Here is a 22432-nt window from a genome sequence, read left to right on the forward strand (position 1 = left end):
GCTCGGAGCTCGGCCCGGTACCGCTCCCGGGGCTGGCACTGCTCGGAGCTCGGCCCGGTACCGCTCCCGGGGCTGGCACAGCCTGGAGCTCGGCCCGGTACCGCTCCCGGGGCTGGCACAGCCCGGAGCTCGGCCCGGTACCGCTCCCGGGGCTGGCACTGCTCGGAGCTCGGCCTGGTACCGCTCTCGACTCGGGCACTGCCCGGAGCTCGGCCCGGCACTGCTCCCGGCAGGGTCCCGCACCTGCCCCGCTCCAGGCGCGGCCGCTCCCACCCCGGGATGGGAGAGACCCTCGCTCCCGTTCCTCCCGTTCCCTCCCATCCCGTCCCCTGCCCGATGCTCCGGGCGCTCTCCGGGTCCCAGCCGCTGTGACGAAGCCTCCCCACCACGCACACGGCTGTGCAGAACCGAGAGGAGCAGAGACAGGCTGGGGAGGCTCCGCCGCGCAGCGCCCAGAGGAAAACATCAGCCGCTGCGGTGGCAGAGTGTGGAAAAGGTTACAGAGCGTGAGTAGGGTGATTCCAGAGTGTCATGTGTCACCCAGACACACGGGATTCATCGCGAATTAAGGGAATCTACTCCTAACTCCCTGGGGGAGTATCCCCTGCAGATACTCACGGTATGTTAACTTGTCACTCAGACAAGCAAGTAGATGTTTTCAGTGTCAAGAGGCCCATTCTATTCAGAGGGCTGTAAATATTTTTACAAGTGCATAAATAAATGCACATTTACTCACACAGCATGGTTTCACCACTAGCTTAGAAGTCATGTTAATTGTGACATAATTCAGCCATGCAATGCCTCTGCAAGGTAATTTTAGGCTGATGTGGCTCAGCTGAGGCTTTTTGTGTCAAAATGTGCTGTGAACATTAGTATCTACATAACAGAGATCAACAGCTTTCAGGTAGTGTGCCAATGAAAAATAACGCCCTGTGGTACCACTCAACTATTTAAAATTGCCAACAATTTGCAAGAGATCTCTGTTGCCACTCCAAGCTGCAGCATTTGATATCTCACACTCTAGATAATTTTACTGTCAGATCTATTTCAGTTGGGGAACTTTATGACTAAAAATATATATTTTCTTGTGAAGTAAAAGTGATGTCTACACTTAGATGATAATCTATTTTATTTGTGTGCTAGCAGCTTTTTTTTTACAGTATAGAATAGATCTTAAGCATCAGAGCCAGTAACACAAGCTAGAGTTCTGATGTTCTAATAGCCAGTTAATATTCCTTCCTTCCTACTATTAAAATTTTAAAACAAATGGTCCTAGTATAGCAAAATCAAAAATGTTGCACATAAATCCTTTACTAGACACTTACTGAAAAAAAAAAAAAAAAAAAAAAAAAGTTGAGCTGATTTGGTTATTTTTAGCTTTTTCCTTCTAAAAAGGTATTTTTTTCTTTAATTTGAAGCATTTCCTTCTTTTCCCTAGTAAGACATAGTTGAATTTTCACATAGAAGGTATCAATCCTCATATGTCCCAGAAAGTAGCAATGAAAACAACCAAAACTTCTTTGGTATCTTAGATAAAACATGGTAGGTGTTTATTGAAAATTTTGAAGAGAAAGAAGGAAAATATATATCTTCATGGTTGAACAAACTGAAGTTGTAACAGCAAAACATTTGCCATTTCATTAATCAAATGTTTATATCTGACAAAATATATATCAATCTGTTTTAACCATTAACATGGAAACTAATATTTTAAAGGGAATATTAAATGTCCTTGAAAATCATATTAATTTTTTTTTCTCATTCATAAGTTGAGAGTGATATCAACAAAGATGTTCATTTGATTGTATGTTGTCAGGATGTTTCTATGTTTAAACTGATGTACATTATCATTTCTCTTATGATCAAAAAAAAAAAAAGTGGTAATCTAAGCACACAATTAATATATTTCCATTTAAAATAGAATTTAGATAAATAGTATTTTATGTAAAAATACTTCTTTTAGTATATCTCTTCCTCTGTGTGTGATAAGCACAAAATCATATTCACCTCCATAAAAATGGAACTGTGGTAACAAAAACCATGCTTTCCATATAAAATTAAGATAAAACCACAGCAATTTCCACATTAACTAAAATGGCTGTATTGCAGAATTATGTCAGTAAACTGCTGGTTTTTCATCTGTATTTCATTCACTTGCTGGTTTTTTGATCCAGTTAGCTAAATGAAGGCAGAGAGACAGGAAAAGTGTCAGTTTTGTGGTAGGTTTGTCTACATGAGGGCATTGTTAGCACAGCAAGGTCAGTCAGGAATGAGTGAAAGACATTAACCAGTCTAGCTAGAAAAACTATATCTACCACACCTCCACACAGCATGAAGTTTAAATGTCATTGTGACTTGGATTTTAGAGATTGAAGCATCACAAACTCATTCTAAATGAATCAGAAAAAGCTTTGTACCCATTTTCCCTTTCCAAAAGTTACGAATAATACTTAAAAAAAAAAAAAAAAAAAAACCAACAAAAACATCTTGCTAGATTAATGCCTTCATAGATTCCTAGAGCAGGGCCTAAGTTTTCAAGAAGATAAATGAAACTAAAGTGAAATTCTAGTTCCTGAGAAGAGCTAAATACCGTTTCAGTGTATTATCAATTAAATAAATAAATAAATAAAATTAGCATGTGTTCCCCTCTATTGTATTTTAAACTGTGGTTTGTCAATATACATAATCTTTTCAGTATATTATAAAATTAAAAATGAATTGTCTAGCCATAATTCCTTTCACTTTGCTAGTATTCAGACATAAATACAAAGCAAAGGCATTCAAATTTTTAATCCTTTTGACAGCTACAAATTTTCTTTAAACATAGTAAACTTTACAGAAATATAATGGAGAAACCCAACAAGTGTGTAAGGAAATGGCAAACTCCTTATCCAAATTCTATTAGAACAATTAAGTCTTTTGGCTAATTTTGAAAACAGGAAAAGATTCTATTTGGTGACTGGAGTCCTCACAAACTCAATTCTTTCCATTTTTAGCTTATATCAAACTTGATTTCTTTGTACTTTAGATAACTTCTTGTGAAAATCCAGCCCTTATGGATGCAGGTCAGAGAGTGCAGTACAATCCCTGGATGTTTGAAGCATTTCTTTGATGACATAAAGCTCCAGGTGCAAAAGTGACATCAGGTTAGAGAAAGATTGCAATGTCTCAGGAAATCGTTTGTTAGAGGAAGATTTTCTTCAGTCAGAATGGCAATGTAGAACATCAACCAAAGGAGCCTGTGGTCAGACAGCAACTCTTCTTTCAGTAGTTTACACTGTAGCCCCACCTGAAAAATGAAAACGGAGCATTCAGTATTTCCATCGTGGGTGTTCTTTGCCAGCTTTTCTGAGGCTCCTCAACCACCCAGGCTGGTTTCCACACGCAGAGCCACAACTACCGGGCACCTCTGTGGTGGCAGAGACAATTGCCTGCCAAATTCCCACCTACTTCAGCACTAAATCAGCGGAAAACTGTTCTGGCCTTACCACGTGGTTTGAAACAAAGTTTCTTGTTCTTGTAAGCGGTGTAGGCTGCTATTGATCCAACAACCAGTATTACGAAAGATGAAATTACAGGAGATGTAACTCCAGCTATTAAACCCGAATCTGTGGAAAAAGAAAAAGAAGGGGTTTTCTTCAGAGGCACTTAAGTGGTTTGTCTTAATATATCGTCTACTAAAGCATGCCTTTACCAAATTATGAAAATATTTTGGTGAAACTATAGAATTAAGCAGATGAACCGAAATTGTGTTATATTTCAGCTGATGTGAAAATATCTTAAAGCCTAATTTATGTGCTACTTTTGTAAGGCTATCATTGTTTTAATATTTCATAAAGATCATAAATCAGTTGTAGAATAATGCAAAATAATTACTATACCTGTGTTTCCTCCATGATTGAAATGTTGCTCCTCTCCTCCTGGAATAGAGAGGGAAATTTCATCAAAGAAATGTTTGTGATCCTGTTTTGAGAACTAAGTCTTTGCTCAGCAAAGTGTGATGTGCAAAGGGCAAAAGGGATGCCCAGCAAGACAGCAAGAGAGGAGCTCCCCTTCCACCCCTCACTGACAGCTGTGCTGCCCAACTCTTCATCCTGCTGACACTTGTTCTTGAGGGGGGAATATTACCACCTAATAGAGAGACCATATGTGCCAGGCTGCATTATACATTTCACAGGGAGGCCAATATACTCTCTCTATACTGCCAGACAAGCAGATAATTTATCAGCAATTTACATCAAGATCTTAGTCATCTACTTCAGCATGCCTCTTGCTTTTGGACTTTCCTTGCTGAATTCAAAGGGATAAAACCTGCAGGCTTCTGGCATATGCTAGAATGCTAAAAAATGTTTTGGAATACCTTTCAAGTTCTAGCTTCAGGCTCAAAACCATGTTTTTTTTGTGAAGGATAACTAAGCTGAATAAAAATAGCAAAATCTGGTCCTATACCTTCAGAGACAGATTACTACTAAAGCAAAACCAACCAGCTTCAATTTACAGGAGTTAGGAACATGTTGCAAGGGAAATAGGCAAATATTACCTGGTGGTAAAGGCTTTCCATCAAGGAGATCCGAGTCATCAAAACCTCCTGCAAGGTAAAGATTCCAGTTGCAAAATTATCTACAGTGGTAACCCACTTCAGCTCCCTTGTCCACTGCTTTTGTAGTGTTCTAGGAAGAGGTGAGGGACCTTTGAAATCCTCAACATGATGGATGGTCACACCATGAACAGTCTGTGTGAACGGTTCAGTTCACACACTGAACAGTCACCGGCCAAAATCCACCTGAAAGCTGAAGTACTGACACTCTTGGTGTCTGTGGATTCTGTGTTTTGTGGCACTTGTAGGACATGTGGCCTCTCAGTAACATGAATCCTTATATAATATGGACATCCTGAGTCCCAGTGACCCCTGAAGCAGAGAGTCGGTGGGTCCTTTCCAGGAATGACTGTCCATGGCTCACTGCTACAGCCATACCCAAAGTAAGTGCAGGTACAGGGCGGAAGACAGAGTAGATGCACCACAATTTATTTAAGCAAGTGTCTGGAACCAAACTCAAAAGCAATACAGGCTGCCCAGCCCCATATGCTATATGCCTCAGGGCCATCTCAGATGCACATCTCAAATTGATTTGAACACAGGTTTATCCCTGCCCTGTGGCTAGATGTCAAATTTGAACCTTTGCATAGTTCAGTGTATACACACCCAAAATGAAAACACAAACAAGATTAAATGTTAGTCTTGTGCCACTTAAGATGCAGCACCCCACATTTTGAACAAACAGAAACACTTTATGGTATCAACACTAACATTTAGAAAAAAAAGCTTTCTCAACTCTGGGTCAGAAACAGTGACTACAAAAGGAAGATGTAGGGAAAGGGAGATAAAAGGTATTACTAGAAAAATAAGAGATTAAAATATTCAAAATGTCTGCTCTGAACAGCTCATGGCACTACAATTTCTTAAGAGCAAGTAGTCTTACCAGAATTTCCACCATAAGTTCCTGGGCGTGGTGGAAGAGGTGGGTATAAAGGTTTTCTTGAGATGTCACCTATTGATAATTAATATTGTTAGATGATTGAGCAGGCAAAAGTGGGAACTGTAAATAAAAACATTTTATACCTATTTCTAAGTTGCCTTCCCATTAATTAATTAAAGGACCTTGTCAGGAGTTAAGAAGACTTAAGCAATGTATCAGCAAATAGCTAGCTACAAAAACTGACTTGGAAATTAACAGGGAATATTTTCAAAAGAAGGGAAGAATTCACAAAAAACACTGAGGGAAAATATTTTGTGTATATCTGGCAAATGATAACACTGTTTAAAGCTGACAGCTGTGTCACTGTGGGTGCCAGGGGTGCAGTTATTCAGAGACAACAGAGAAGCTGGTGTTCTAGGCTGGGCAGGAAGAAAAATGTTCTCATTGCCATCAGCAGGTATTAATAAGGCCTGCAGATTAGTTTCATCGAACAGATGCTGAATTTATCTAATGCATAATAAGTTCTCTGCTCTTGAACTGTGCAAAATGAACTCAGACTTCAGTTTTGTGCTGTTTAGGACTTTTTGCTAGCATTTAGCCTTATTTTTTTGCCAAAGGATTAGAAAGAGAGGCATTGGATAGAGGAGGAGATCTGATGACTAAAAGCAGTTGCCAAACTGCATTTACAATGCTGAAGAGCTCACTCAGGTGAAATCCTGCCCAAATTATTATCTAGGATGCTGTTCTGCATGTATAGGGTTGGTCTTCTCTTGCCATCCTTTTCTCAAACAATTCAGCCTCGTATTTAACTGTCCTCATAGCCAGACAGTGAATATAGCTCTGCATAAATCAAAATTAGGTCACAGAAATAAATAGCAATTTCCCTCCCCCTCCTTAATTCTTTCACTTTCCAAACAGGCCAGATGCCCTTTTGCTATGTTTTCTTCTTGACTAGGTGCTAAATACAATGCTTCTGTTTATGAGCATCATTTAGGTTCTGATACAGAAAATTATTTAGAAATATGCTTAACTTCAAGTGAGTTTAGCCTACAGCAAATGGATTTTAGGTAAAGTTGTAAAGCTTTGCTGAATCAGACTTTGCCCAATTAATTATTTTAAGCAGAGGAAGGACTTGGTCAGTTTCAGCCCTCTGCTTAATGAACTAAGACTCACTGTGGCACAGAAGCAGAAAACCACCAATCCCATATTTCACTTAGTCTTCTCTAAGCATAAGAAGACATACTGTATGGCATAGCTGGTGAAAAAAACAATGTCTTCAGAAATACTGATAACAAGATACATAACTATAACCTCATTGTATCATATGTGAAGGTCAATTAAGAACCTGAACTGAAAATGGAACAAAGAAACAAAAACCAATGAAATACAATTTTCCATCCTTGGAATGAAAAGATTTGATTTAGTTAAGATACTTAAGCTATTAATTAACACTTTAGTCAATATATTTAACCTATCCTCTCATAACAGCACTCAATAAAACCTTGGGGAAATGGAAGAATTTTTACAGGGAGGAATAAATGAAAATATAAACAAGAGAATTATTAACAAAATTAGATTCAGCTTTATAAAATGTGGACGAATAGGTCATTCAAACAAAGGCATGAAATGCCACAGGGGAACTTGGAAATTGGAAAAAGAAAACAATATGAAATGTGATATTCTCTAAGACTGAAGCATGAGTAAACCAGACCACTGCAGCCGATTCAGAAGTTCTGTGCTATTGGCTGAGAAGTAATTTTTCTTTTGTGTGGCTGTGATTAAAGTGGAAACTTAGGCCTTGATTCAATACTAATTGCATTTTGGGTAACTTCAGTATTCAAAAACCTTTCTAGAGTACTTCAAATTCTTGGTATATCTCTAAACACACTAAAAAAATTAAATTGGTGTATAAATTCCCAACCTCAAGACTTCATATGTCTGCACAGCTCAGTACAGTACTTCCAAGGTTGGGTATGGGTGTTATGGGAATATCTGGAAGTTAACAGCATGTTACAACTTAATGCATACAATACAAGCTTAAGCTCTATTCAGCAGTGCTCATCTCTAAAACATTCTTTCCTGAATTTGCCATCAGCAGAGCTACAAGAAGCTTAAACCACTTTATCCAGTGTTACCTCTGATTCCTAACCTTAGGCAGGCTCATTTTGGGTAGCTGAAGAAACTACAGCCATCACCTTCTTCATCCTCTGTCAGAGGACTCCACCCTGAGCCATCACAGCTGAACAGGGCACGTTTGCTCTCCCCAGCCATGGGGATCTGCCATGGCACAGCAAGCCCCAGCTAACTTCAGTCCATGCGAGGCAGGGCAGCTGGGAGCTCTCAAAGGAGCTGGTGAGCAGGTGCTGTCCCCACTCTGCATGATGGCCTCAGGCAGAAGGGCTGCAGGTACCTGAGCTGTAATAACTCTCATGACCGTAGCACCTCCTGCAGTATTGAAATCTCTTTACACAAATCAGGCAGAGTTCAGTAAAAGGCTATGAAATAAAAAAGTCCCCTTGTATTCAAGGAAACAAAGGAGTACTCACCCCCACCAAGAGCATCTCCTAAATGTAGGTCATTGTCTAAAAATGAATAGGAGGAAGATGTAGAAAAGTGAGTTACAATTCTTGAGGGAAATGAAATGTTATTTTCATTAGAATAAGTACAAGTGCATGTTTGACAAGCACCTTTTTCATGTCAATGCCACAAGTTCAAATAACTTAATAACACTTTTTTTGAAAAGTCTGTTAGACTCCAACATTTCCCACACTAATTGACAAATAGCACACAATTTTTCTACTCAAAATACAAAGGCTTTTTTCCTGTCTTTCAGTTGAATCAATATCAATACCTCTTTAATATACCTGCAAGTACAAAAATGAAATTAGCTATGTTACAATATGTAACTGTACCCATTCTAAAAACATACTTAACTATTAACATTTATGTCTGTGGTTAAAATTGGTATATGTATGTTTGGCTTAAGAGCAATTTGCTGAACTGCAAAAACTGAATACCCATTTCAAGAACAAATACTGGGAAACAACAAACCTACCTGGGGAGAGACTGAATCAACTAATCTATGTTTGGGTCATGGCGACCCCTTGCTTCAGGCAATCATGTGCACCTTTCTGAGGCTGGGAGACAGTCTGTTTTTATTTGCCTGAGCTATAAAGGTTTTTAGATAGAATTAAATGTCCTCATGTGAAAGTCACCAAGTAAATCAACAGGCTGTGATCATTGCCCAGCACCAACCCCCTGTACCTGGGATGGAATCTTTCCATGCAATAAACAATTTGTCCAATTTGAGGTACAGATGTGTGAAGAGGAACTTGGTTTCTAACATGCAGGTGTGGGTATGAGTATGTGGGTGGTGTTTTAAGTTGTATATGGAATGATGGTGAGTTCTGAAAGAAATACATTAGATGGATGTTATAACTCCAAGAATCTCATTCTTGATGCTTATGTGTGAGAAGTCATACAGTGAATCAGAAGAAAAGGGACAGCAAAACACACCTAAATTTTGGCAACAGTCAATTAGATAGACTCTCAATTAAACAATTTTTTTAAATTGTAGATGTGTCAGAATTCCTGAAACAAAGGAAAATCACAATGCAGAAATCTGTTTTCTTCTGTTCTTTATACCTAGAAGGAGTGGGAAGCTGCTTTTCATAGTATCTAGGCTTATTTAGGTAACACCTTAGAAATGCTTTGATGTCACCAGGAAATCTGGCAGGAAAATAAACCAATTCATAATACATGACTTGGTTTGTTCTTGTCAAGTGCAGATCCTTCCTGTGTCTGCTCAGCAGAGAGTTCCATTTCAAAAATACCTTTACCTGTCAAATGTTAACACTGTAAGAAGCAAAAAACTGAAAACTGGATTCAATTTATTTTTGTGATGAAGAATTCAAGTAAAATACAAGTTCTCCTCTGGAGGGTTCATGTAGAGATTTGTTACAGAAATGCTAAGGTTGATATGAACGAAATAAAAATGGAAACGTCTGTTGAGACCGGAAAAAAACCAGCAAAGTGTTATAAGAACAAACAATAAAGGTCACTGTTCCCAGCAGTAAAACTGGGGAATGTGTTGCTTCTGTCAAAGCCACCAGGCCAGTGCTCTGATGACAGCACAGATGAGTTGTCAGCAGAAGAAAAGCAGAAAGGCATTCTAACAGCAGAGGCTGCAGCATAACCCTGCTTTTCTCATCGTCCACCCAGAAAATAAGTCTGTGCACACAGCCTGTGCTCTATGAAGAAGTGAGAAAAAGAAATTGGGCAGCAACCTGACCAAGGAGTCAGAGACACTAGAGTGAGAAAGGCAAAGGACCTCTCTATAATACCTGATTGCTCCTAAAGGATATGAAAGATCTGTCATTTCTGATCAGGAAGAAGCACAGAGACAGGATGAGAGCTGGCAAGCTTTGTCCCATGTTGCACACGATGCTCACCAAGCACATGAGCACACACATCTTGGTGCTCACCAGCTTGTGGGTGTGAGGGTATGGCTGAATTAAACAGAATGCTGGAACTGTGAGTGTGTAAACATCATTACTTTGAGACTTCTTAAGTAACTATTACCTTCCATTAAATTTTGTGATGAATTTTGCTACATTAGAGTACCTACAGGAGAGCTTCAACTCAGGCAGAGGTGCATGGGATGCCCAGAGGACATTTCCTGTAATTGGCCTCAGCTGAACAAAAATCTCAGCAAGCCTCACTTCTGAATGAAATATAGAGGAAACCCTGAAGTTAACAAGAAGCATAAAGCAGATGCTAGAATATACTTTTGTACCATCTTCCTGCGCTTTGCAAATCCAGTAACTGACTTGTAACACTTTGGGCTTGTGTTTTTTAATAACTTTTAACTGCTTTTTAAAACTCTCTGCAGTCCTCCATAGCACTGAAGGAGACTCCAAAATAGCCTGGAAAACATGGACTTCTTCCTGCCCAAAAATTAGTGGAGTTGATTTGGTTAGGGCAGATATTCATCTGATGTTCATATCTTTAACAGATTTAGGAGTCCCTAAAAACAGAAATTCCTTTCACTTGACTGAGGCAGCTTCAGTGCAGATATTGGCACCCTAAGCTACCTTTAAACATGACCAAGGACAAAGTATTTTAGGGCACAATTCAAATAACTTGAAATGTTTACATTAGGATGGGAACAAATCCACATTTAGTGCAATGTTTTAAAATAGAAATTCCTCTAATTCTTCTAATTCTTTTAATCTAGGCCAGACATAAATTTTGTTTGCCAAATGAAGTGGGAAGAACTCTGCCATTAAAGTATGTAATAGCTACCACTTTCACAAAATACTGCCCCTGTTTGTTCAAAGAGAGAGACAGAGAATTGTGTGGAAAATTTAACTATTTTTATGCACCTAAAATCTTATCATTAAGTTTGTCCAGATAAAGACCTAAAGTAGTTGGGGTTTTTTTACCCAGCATTTTCCAAGCATTTTGTTTGATAGACAGAAAGTTATTCCAGTTCAGTTTAGGTAAAAAAAATATTCTGTGTTATTTTAAATTGTTCCATCACAAATGCAATTTTGTTTTTGTTTGGAAATTGGATTTTTCAATGTTAACAAGTGTTCATTGGAATTTGTTTGGCATTCTCATGACTACAGCTCTCCACTGTTCAGAGCCTTTTTTCCTTTCTGACACAGGTGGTTGTAGCAATCAATACTAGATAATATGAAACAAATACATGGTAATAGTAAAAAATAGTAGCAACTTTGTTCTGATTATTTTCCAAATCTGCTATCAAGGGTCAAGAATAAATATACAAAAAAGAAAGAAAAGATAATTGGGAAAAAGCTAGAGGAATGGTTAGCCATTTTTAGCAACAGCTACCCATTGTTGTACTCCCCAGGGAGTTCAGAAAATCCAGAAAAGTGTGAAGAAGGTCTTCAGGAAATTAAACACCAGCCATGCTCAAACACCTTACTGGAAGCATTAAAGACACCTAATTGGTAATTGTCAGAACAGTGCTTACTTTACTTTAAGAAGACAGCTGTTATTCACAAATCATGTCAGCTAAAGCACAGCAGAAAATATGATAAAAGAACCTAATGTGAAAGTTTCTTCCATGTACAAAACCAATGTATAAACAATACAATAAACCCATTATTTATTACTCACTGTACACAGGTCTTGTTGGCCTTCTGATCACTGTAGGCTTCCTGGTAATTATGTCATCTGTTGAACACAATGGCATGCCAATAAACATTAACAGCTCTAACTTAACAAAAGCAGGTATCTGCAAATGTAGAGAGACACTTTCAATAATCTTTTATGTATCACAGAAGCCAAAAAATGAAGCAATGTGTTTTCAAAGCTATTTTTTGTTTGTTTGTTTCAGAGAAGATTTTCATGTCATGATAAAAACATTGAAATCTAGCATTCTCCAGTTCTGTGTATCTTTAACAAAAAAGACTTAAAATTTATTATTGGAAGTCTATGACATAATAAAATACGGGTAGAAAATTTACATACCAGGGCGATCAAGGGCATCAGCTAAATCAAAATCACCTTGACCTAGAAGGAATATGACAGAAGACACTAAGTCAGCAGGCAAGTTTCCATGACCTCCTGACCTGAGGGCTCTGTAGAGAGCCAGAACATCAGTAAGAGGCAAAAGAAAGACCCAGTGAAACAGCACAGCTGCCAGCTCTCATCCCTGCTCGGGGCAGTGGATGACAGAGAGGGGCTCATGTAATTCAAGGAAATTATTTGCTCAGGAGAGCCAAAGAGAAGCTGCTCTCTTGTGTTATCATATTCACCTCCTGTGTAAACATCCCTTTGAAGAACACAGGTTGCCAGTTAGAGGGTACAGGACTATTGCCAGGAGACAGATGAAAGCAGCATTCAGCATAGCCCTTGTGAACCAAAATCATTCGGTGAGAATTTTTAACACCTTCATTATTATTTTACTGGCTCAGCTTAGCAAGCAACTTTGCTGTCAAGCCTGCCTTGTGATCACTTGCAACATAAATCATCTTTGTTTTTTTTTAAATTCATACTGTAACATGGGCCATAAGTAAAAGACATGTTTACCTAATTTAGTTTCCTCTGTAAATTAAAAAATCTGAAAAAGAGAAAAAAAAAATCTTCCTGTTCTCTGTTAGGTGACAACAATGTCTTTGAATGTCACAGCAGAGTAATTAGTATCTGCAGTTTTGAAGTTAGCAGGCAAAGAAAACAAGAAAATACTTTAAAAGTATAAACTGAAGTAAATTACTTTGAATGAACACACACAGTTTTTCATTGAGTTTTACTTTCAACTCCACAATCTGCCACTTTCCTTGTAACATACAGGCTTCATGAAACACAGGTTTGCAGAATATGTATTCACTGGTTTTCATCCAGGGTGATGCATCATCCTTGTGTTTGCATTCCAAATATAAGATCAGCCTACACAAACCCACAAAAAGTCATGACATGCTATGACTTTCCTAAACAGAAGTGCATTACTGTGCTCTATCTAGTAAGCCTCACTCTGCAGTTGATCTGAATATGTTTATTATCCCTTGTAAAAGGCTTTATACCTCACTGCTCACTGAGGAGTTTTCCTTGGCAAGTCTTGAACACTTCACAGCAAGAAAGGCATCACTGTTCAAATGAAGAAGCTGAGGAACAGAGAGAGGCTGTCAGAGGTTTGTCAGCACAGCAGTGCTCAGGGCTCAGCTCAGCTCCTTCATCTTGACAGGTCCTGTACATCTCCACAGCATTTTTCTCATTAATCACTGTTCCTGAATAATAGGTCTTGCCTGTGTCAAAGAGCTTCCACAAAGATTAATTATCAGTGCTGAAACACTTTGTGATCCTCAAATAACAGTCAGTGCAGGATATATAAAGTAGAAATGTTTTGATTCCCACGAGGATTTTGGTGTAAGTCTATGAACTTAATTATGGATGAGGTCTGATGGAAGAGATAAAACAAGGCTGGAATGCAAAGTAGGAATGGCTTCTAAAGCAAAACTGTCCCAATAAAATATTAAGAGGAATATGTTTGGTAAGTAAAAACAGGTAACGGCATAAGACTTTCCCAGTAATGTTGGCAGAGTGGCAGGTTATCTCTTATTATTTGATTTGTTCTTGGAGTGTTGCCTCATCTGGCCACCTATTCCTCCTCTGCCCTGAGCCATCACTGCCAAGTTCAGTAATTTTTGGATTGGGTCTTCAGGTGGATAATATTCATGGAATCATAGAATCACAGAATGGTTTGTGTTGGAAAGATCCTTAAAGACCATCTATTTCCCACATTCACTGCTATGGGCAGGGACACCTTCCCTAGACCAGACTGCCCAGTGACCCATTCAACCCTGAATATTTCCAGGGATGGGGTATCCACAACTTCTCTGGACAACCTGTTCCAGTGCCTCTCCACACTCACAGTAAAAAACAGTCTTCCTATATCTAATTTAAAACTACTCTCTTTCAATTTAAAGCCATTATTAAAGCCTTAATCTAAGGCAGGCTGGAGTTTTTTAAAGTGAATCCATAAAATAAATAAATATATAAAATAAACAAGTTGCTTCATCAGAAGATATTTTCTGCCTGAGTGCACCACCAGCCCTTACTGGCCCCGTGCTTCTGCCCCTGGGCTGTCACCCCAGCCATGGAACCCTCTGATCTTGATGCAGACATGCTGTGCACAGGCAGACATCCCAGCATTGCCTTGATTTATATGATCAAATTATATTTTTATGAAGCATTTCTTCAGTGCCAGAAGTACAAGAAACTTAAACTTGACAATCCTTTGATTTTGTCCTCTGGTAAAATCCTCATTTTTGATCAGCATCCTGAGTACTGGAGGAGGCTTGTCTGACCTGAAACCCATTGCCTCAGGATACCACCATCAATGGCTCAAACCATTTCTTGTTGGAGTGAGTCATCAGGAATAATTTTGCAACCACAATCAGAGTAAGAGTCACAAGAAATAATTTTGTAATACCAAAGACCTGTTGGCCAAATCAGCTTCTTTGTTACAGGTCATGACATGCAGGAACTAACAATATGGAAAGCAACTACTGAGGTCCTAATGCTGTAAAGAGACTGTGACAAAATAGTCTTGTGAAGGAAGACTGGAAAACTTTCAGGTAGAATATTTCTTTGAAGCTAGGGAAAAATAAAAATAGAAGGTGAAATCTAATTAGATTGTGAAATTCAAGCAAGATGATGCAGATGCTTTCAATTGCATGAGAGTTAAAGCAAAACACCAGACTGAAACAGTTACTGACACCTGCCCTTCTTCTGGGCAATACCAAAGTTTCCCTCTCCTACTCTATGTCTGCTCTCTTGTGGAAAAGGTGTGAAAAGGCAAAAGGTTGTTTTGAGACTTCAAGGGATAAACAGAAGAAAGCTACAGAAATTTTGAGGAGATAAAAAAGAAGACTGAAAATTTCCTACAGGAATTATTCAGATTGATTTTTTTTTTTTTTTAATATTTCTGATGATAAACCAAGCAATGAAGAGAAAAGGACACAGACACAGAATGACTTCCTGGGAGTAGGAGAGGAATCCACAGTGAAATCTCTTTGACTGTGTAACCACAAACCTTGACAGATGGGCAGTTTGTATGAGGACATCTGTGCAGCATGGTAAATTTTACTAGAATAAACCAAAAGACTGCTTAGACCTTGATGCCAGCTTCTTCTGATAATAACATCAAATAACCAAAAGAAGTAAGATTCTGTGGAGCAGAATTTTAAATGCTCATTACCATTTCTGAGACTGCAATACCTAGATATTTTTAAGAATGTACTTTAAGGAGGATAACAGTTGGTTAAGTAGTTGAATGACTCAGACTTTATCCACATCATGGTCAGTCTAAAAACAAAACCACATTGCAGTCTCAGAAAATATTTAGCTCAATAGAAGCTGCAATCACTTTAGAAAACTCTGAAGATAAATGACAAGGGAGGTAAATAGTGAAGCTCTCCACAGAACAAACAGACTGAAATAATTTATTTTTCCACATTTTTTATCAGTTTCCACAATGGAAAGAGTTGGAAATATACTGATGATAATGAGAATTAAAGAAGTTTTAGTGAGGCAGAATGAGCTGTGTACCACTAGTCATTTTAAAATTGGCTGGTTTTGGTGTTTGTTGCTGTTGGCTTTGTTTTTTGTTTGTTTTAATCTGGATAAAGTTGTGAAGAGATTTAGCTGTGCAGGTGATACTATCTCAGAGTTATCTCTGCTATTACTGTGTTTTGGCTAGTATGCTATTTTCTTGGCATTGCTTCTAACCTTTCTGCTGGGAGTATCGTTGTTTTGACAAAGAAATAAAATTACTGTAATTATTTTTAGTGGGTGGTCCTCAATGACTCATAACAAAGAATTTGAGAAAATGCTTGCAAAGTCATGTCCTCAAGCACATCTGCATTTAGTGTTCACAAATTCTGAATACTAGTTTCCTAAAAATGTGGCCCAAATACCCAGTCACTAACATGTAGACAGTAGCATCTTTTGTTCATGATTTAATTTGTTATGTAAATGTTGAATGTGTCTACCACCCTTTAACCATGTATTTGTTTGATCACAAGGGTCAGAGATCCCACAGCTTTTTAGTTGCATTTGGGAGGAACAAGGCTGGATTCTACAGGGGAGTGTTACCAGTTTGTCATGACAACAGCAATCAAGTTTTCTGACAAAAGGCTACCATGACATCACTTTGCAATTTTCAATCTCCACATGAACACTGCTTCTGGCCATTAAAATGGTGCAGATTTAAATAAGGCAGCAATGAATATTCCTAAGTGAGAATCAGGTTATGTGACAAATGAGATTCAACTCTCAGGCTTTTAATATGCATAGTCTAGTATTAAAAGGGAAGCTAAAATCCATGAGAAAATGTGTCTGTATGTGATTGTATGTGTTTCTGGACACACATCTAAAATGCATATATGTACATGTGTGTTAGGTAAATAATTTTGTCATTAAGATTATTAAATTAATTGTCTTTGGGTGCATTGCTAGTAGTTACATGTTTGGAATGAAATTACCTGTGTGCCAAATACATTAGAAGCAACTAACTTCTAATTCTGAGCAAGATAGAAAGGGAGAATAAGTTGATTTTTTAGTATTTAAAGACTTGAACAAGGATGATTTCTTCAGTAAAATTAAATAGAAATTGTTTTGTGAATACAATGGGCTTAAAACATTATAAAGCTGGCAGAGACTAAAAAGTCTGTGACACAAAAATGAGAATAAAAATTCTAAAAGGGAACAATATGTTACCAAAATCACTCATGAGACTCATTTAATGTGCTTATTTTTAGCTGAAATTTTAACTTATTCTTTGCACAGACCATTTCTGATTATAATAAAATCAAGAAGTCTATTTGCTCCATAATGAGAAAATAGCATGTATTTTCCCAGGTATGGGACTTGGAACATACCCATGTACTGGTCCAACTTTATTCATGATGCAATTATAGTTGTTTAAAGGAAATTACTCATTTCTGGGGAAACACAAAGGTTTACACCCCAGAGTGGACACTGGACAAAATCTCAATGAGTAGGTACTGTTTCTTTCATGTAATAGCCTCATGATCCATATTTCCTGATGATGTTACTGTAGCTTGTTTTTCCTTTGAGAACCTTTAGTTTCATAAACAACGATTGCCATTACAACCCCTTGATGCTGGGGTGGGAAATGAGTATGCTTTAAAATCTGTAATTAAAGCCCAAGGTCCAGTATATAGACCACAATACATGAACCTGATTATTGGCTTCGTATTTTTGGCTAGGCCACTTCTGGTTTTCGTTTAAATGCAATGGAAATGAAAAGGACTCTTTTGCTTATTCATACAAGAACACATTTAAATAATTACCAGCAACTAAGATGCACTAATAAAGTAGGAGTGGCAGTACAGCTTTAGCTCTGTCAACATACTCTCACCAAACACAAGAAAATATTTTTGTTCTATGATACTTGCCTTGCTGTTCAAAGGTATCTGATGTTCTTTATTATATTATATGCCCTGCATACATAAAATAAAACAGGTACAATTTTCTGTATTTTACATAAGAGTGGGTGCAGAAGAAGGTGGTGTGTGCTGGAAAATTGCAGAAAAAATTGGGATCTCCCATGAAGGAACAACACACATGTTGCTGTGGACCTTACTCAGATTTTCAGCTTTGTGTCATGAGGCAGAAGAGCTTAGCCCATGGTGTGGGCTCTTCACCCAAAGCTTCTCTCTGTCACTACAGGTTCATGAAGCTGCCAGTCCTTTTCAGCTATTTGGTCTGAGAGTCTCAGGTGCAATGGTCACATTACATGAGAATTCTACTCCAGCAAGAGACCTGTATGAATATTCCTGCTGAAATCCTTAGTGTGGCACAGGCAAGAGCTCTGTTGGGCTCTCAGAGTGACCACTCACTGCCTAGGCACCAGCTGGATAATCCCCACTTTCCCCAGGGAGTAGTTTGGAGACAACAGAGAGAACTGAATGTAGTATAGGTGGTCAGGGCTTTGCAGTTTCTCTTGCTCAGTCAGTGTTTTAATGTTCCTCTTCCCCCTTTCATACCAGGTACACTGCTAAAATGCATGCAAAATAGCTCTTGAACTTCAATTATGGATAATCCCTGGTTCTTTCTCCACTGGTGTAATAAGACCAGGGATATAAGGAAGTACTTCAACTTGTCTTCTAATCTTTTTGCCTACTCTGGCCTTTGCATTCATTTTTTCTTTCTGTAGCATTGTTGCCCTTTGAAAATATATTGCTGTGATTTAACTTTTACATAAATTCTACATAAATAGAATTTAAAATCTATAGGTAACAGGCAAAACTTATTCAGTGGAAGTGGGACTGTTATATTTTCATAACCCATCCAAGCCCATTCATTTAGTTGGGATGGTGTGTTTGCCTTCAGAAGATACTGTACTACATATTTAAGATTTAAGTATTTTTAGTATCTTCCCATAATGTTCATAGACGGTAGTCTGTGGAAAGGAAGGAAGACTCTAACTAAAACAAATTTTAATCTCTCTCCTCCTACTATGAGGCAAAATGCCACAGAAAGATTTATTTTTATTGATTTCTAATCCTAAAAGAATTCTGACATTTATTTGTTATTTATTACCCTTAATGGGATGTAAAAGGTTTTACAACTGATGGTGCAAATAAATTAATAATACATACTCAGGCAGGTTGGTCACTGCTGCTAGGCTTACAACTTGTCAGCAATGTTTGAAAAGTGAACCTGAGAAGCTGAGTAACTACATTGGTTGTTTTCTCTTCCTAAGCTCTGATGTTGCAACAGTTCTGCCCTTGTTAGTGTTTCAACCAGCTCAGATATGTGGATTTTTTGAACTGCAATCACACTCTTAGCTGATAACACTGATGTGCCTATGGATAACTGCATTTCAGCTCTTGGGAATGAAATAGCCTTGGCAGCCAGCACAAGGGAAATTGTTGCCTGCTGAATCCATAAGTACCTCAGCACGTCTACAAGGACCTCACACAGAACTACAGAGAGGACTGCAGACACATGGAGCAGTATAAAAAAAAACTAGGACTGTGTTTGTTGTCTCTCCTGTTGTCTTAACTCCAGTGAAAACTACATTGTCCATAGAACTAAGCCACATAAAGTCTCAAATTCAAACAGGTTCACAATTTTCTCCCCATAAAGTGCACAGCTGATTGACTGAGACTGCAGCTGACTTTGAGTCAAAAACTTTGTGAGCCTTAGCTGAACAGAGGTGCATGGTTTACTGACTAGCAATAAATGATATTCCCTATATCTGAGTAGCATTCAATACCTGATGCAGTAAATGTGAACCATTTCAGATACATCATGCATGGTCTTTGTTACTGGCTAAACACGTGATCTATCAGTCAACATTAAAGACCATGGATATATAGATTATATCTGTGCTGGGAGCCTGAGGAGCATTCTGAGCAGTCAGGTCTGGGTGAGTCTCAGCTGCCTTCCAGGCCATAGAGGGGAGAGCCCCCAGGCTGCACAGTGGGGACTGCAGGTGTGCACACAGCTTTGTGACCCAGATGGGAGCTATGTTTCAAACAAATACCTGATCTCAATTACTGGGGAGCAACCTGGGCTGTGTCTGAGCCCACCTTAAATGGGCAGCACAGACACAGCCAAACCTGAATTACCAGAGGTCAGACATGATGCAGGAATTGATGAAGGATGTCACTGTGAAATTCAGTGGAAGAAGTTTCTGTGAAGTTTATTTCATTTGGATTGGGCTAAAAGCCTCACAGACAATTAGCTCTTGAAGCTCAAATACATAAGAGCCTTCATGTAACTTACCTAAGTCTGGAAATTCCAAAAGCTAGAGCATAGCTAAAAATGGAATACTGCAGTGAGCAGTATATGAGAATGTTTCTGAACTGTATCAGATTTCACTTTCCTTGTGCAATATGGTATTTGATTCTGTTATGTTTCTGTCGAGATGTGTCCATCAAGGTAGTCTAGTGCCAAGTAACTCAAGATAATTGGACATAAAGGAAATGCTGGATGTTGAGAGGAATGATGTCATCTGGCCTGGCAGTGGTGGTCCAACAGTTTATAGATGCTATTACAGAGGATTACAATTTAGAAAAGAATTAAGCTACCTATAAAAGGGTGAATCATGCCACAGACATTCCTTTCATAAGAATTTAGGCCAGCTTTTCACCAGCACAGCCAAGCCTTTGTCATATCACATCTTGATTAGGACTGAGAAGGGGTTCTTGTAAATATCCCCTGAAACATGGTGAATACTTTGATGATAAAATTCACAGGCTGTTGCCACAGAATTAAAATAATTAAGTTTGCTTGTTAAAGAAGATGAAATAGTTTCCAGAGTGCTAAGATTGTGCCCAAAACCCACAGCAACTTCCATCAATGACTTTTCCCCCAAAGCAGATACTGAATTGGCTCTAAATTAACACATTTATAAATGAAGAATAATTAGGCTGACTACCCTTGTAATTAAAATAATAGAGTATATGCAAATTTGCTTGCTCATGCTCAGATTGTCTGAGCAGAACTATTCAACATATGACAGTTACAGAACAAGAAAGTCTGCATGCCAAGAGGTGAGAGACTGCATGAATCACCACTGCTCACAACACAACATGCAGCACAGTCCTACTGCTCTGCTCTTTCTGTGCCATGCTAATTGCTGAAGACCTCTAAATAATTCCTCATTTCTTAAAATTAAACCATTGAACTAAGTGAAGAAAAGGTGTTTCTCTTTGCCCATCACTTCAAGATCTCCTAGGGACTTGGTTTAAATTAAGGGTGGTGGGAGGATCAGCAGCAGCTGCTATTTTGGAACTTGTGATTAATGAATGATTTCTTCTTGCAGCCAATACTGTACAAAAAGTTTCTGCAGCATTGCTAATATGCAAAAAATAAAATATTACAAGTACACCACATGGCAGATGCACACATAGTTAATTCTATTTGGTTTGACCTCAAGAAAAGCTCAGAAGAATACTTTGATGTAAGAAATTTTATTTGAATATAGTAAAATGACCCAGTATGAAAAGGCTACATCTTCCCTAGTGCTATTCATTAATCAAAAAGTATCTACATAACGTATTCAATTCTTAATTAGTCCTGCATGAAAAAGTATGCTTGTGTGTGGAATACATTTAGTAAGGTTAATAAGCTATTAGTTTATAATTATTAAAGCATATGCACCAATATAAAAGCATGAACACTTTAAACTGAATCAGAATTTGTTTTCATGATAAAACTGATAGGTTTCAAAATATCAATAACCAAGAAAAGCTTTAAAAAATGAAGTCATTATTTGACTAAGGATCTCTTTGGAAAATGTTAGCTCCCCTGGAAGCTCTCATTTTACAGCTTTCATTTACAAAAGTTTATACTCAAGCCTAAGCTTGTGAATCATTTTAGAGATGTAACACTAATGAGAAAATAAGAAATTATAATAAACAAACTTCAACTAGCATAGCTATTATGAACAATAATCCAGGAGACTGGAACTCTTCAGAAACTGTGAAGTACATACAAACACTTTAGAATGCTTCTTATGAAACAGTAGCTACAAAAAAAAAATTAAAAAATAGCTATCAAGCATTTCCAAACAAACAAGTATCCCTTTTAGTGGTTGGGAGCTTAGGTTTTATGGTTTGGGTTCAGGGGTTTTTTTCATTTTTAATAATCTAGCCTTTGAAATAAGCCAAAGTAAAGGTCACTCACCTCTTACGTGGACTAGAAGGAAGCCAAGGCACAAAAGCAAAATACTTCTGAATTTCTCCATGCTCTTCTGTACAGTGCCTTGATTACACTAGTTGATTTTTTTCCAAGCAGTGAAGTTGCAGCTGCAGTGACAAGGTTTGAGGGACACACCTGGAATCAGCAGCTCTGTCCCAAGAGGTTTCTCACCACCACACCCAAGCTCTGCAAGAGAGAGAGAAACCTTTCTGTGCACAAGGCAAGGAAGAAAAGCAAGCAACCCTGCTAGAGCCAAGCTGTGAGCAGCACATTAGGCACCACCTGTGCTCCAAGAAACTTATTTATCACCCAGGCAGGAAGCAGGGAGAGCTGGGGAAGCAGTGGCAGCACCCAATGAGGAGGGTGCCCGAACTCTGGATCCACCTCCTTCCCAGAGGGGAAAGCCAACCTGTTTGACATCCTCACCTTCAAAGCAGGGTGTGGTGCTTTGGGAGCTCAGGTAGCTTGTAAGAGGAGACTGTCCTCCTCTGCTTGAAAGAATCACTCAGACATACTCTGTCCTCAAAGCAGCACTTCCTCATTTGTTTCTTGGCTCAGCAGTAACAGCTGGTAAAAGCTATCCTGCAGCTTATTGTTTTTAATAAAAGCTGGCCTTACTCAGGCCACCAAATGAAGGAAGTAGATGAAGGTTAGGAATCCACTTTGCAGCAACTTGGAATTGGCTACAGATGGATGACAAAAAGAAAACAAACCCTAGTTTTATAAATTTAAAATGTCATGTTGGACCA

At 38.4% G+C, this 22432-nt stretch overlaps 1 protein-coding gene across 1 annotated transcript; it reads right to left on the bottom strand.

Annotated features, from left to right (window-relative positions):
- Positions 1 to 1531: 1531 nt before the first annotated feature.
- Positions 1532 to 21952, bottom strand: XG (Xg glycoprotein (Xg blood group)). The gene is made up of 9 exons (XM_079312204.1): positions 21669 to 21952; positions 11976 to 12017; positions 11622 to 11678; positions 8024 to 8059; positions 5481 to 5549; positions 4541 to 4588; positions 3882 to 3920; positions 3489 to 3608; positions 1532 to 3289 (listed from the first exon to the last, which is right to left on the bottom strand). The coding sequence occupies exons 1-9, from the start codon at positions 21727 to 21729 to the stop codon at positions 3273 to 3275; spliced, it is 489 nt and encodes a 162-aa protein (XP_079168330.1). The 5' UTR covers positions 21730 to 21952; the 3' UTR covers positions 1532 to 3272.
- Between the last annotated feature and the right edge of the window lie 480 nt (positions 21953 to 22432).

The sequence above is a fragment of the Erithacus rubecula genome (assembly GCF_903797595.1).
Source record: "Erithacus rubecula genome assembly, chromosome: 1".
NCBI lineage: Eukaryota > Metazoa > Chordata > Aves > Passeriformes > Muscicapidae > Erithacus > Erithacus rubecula.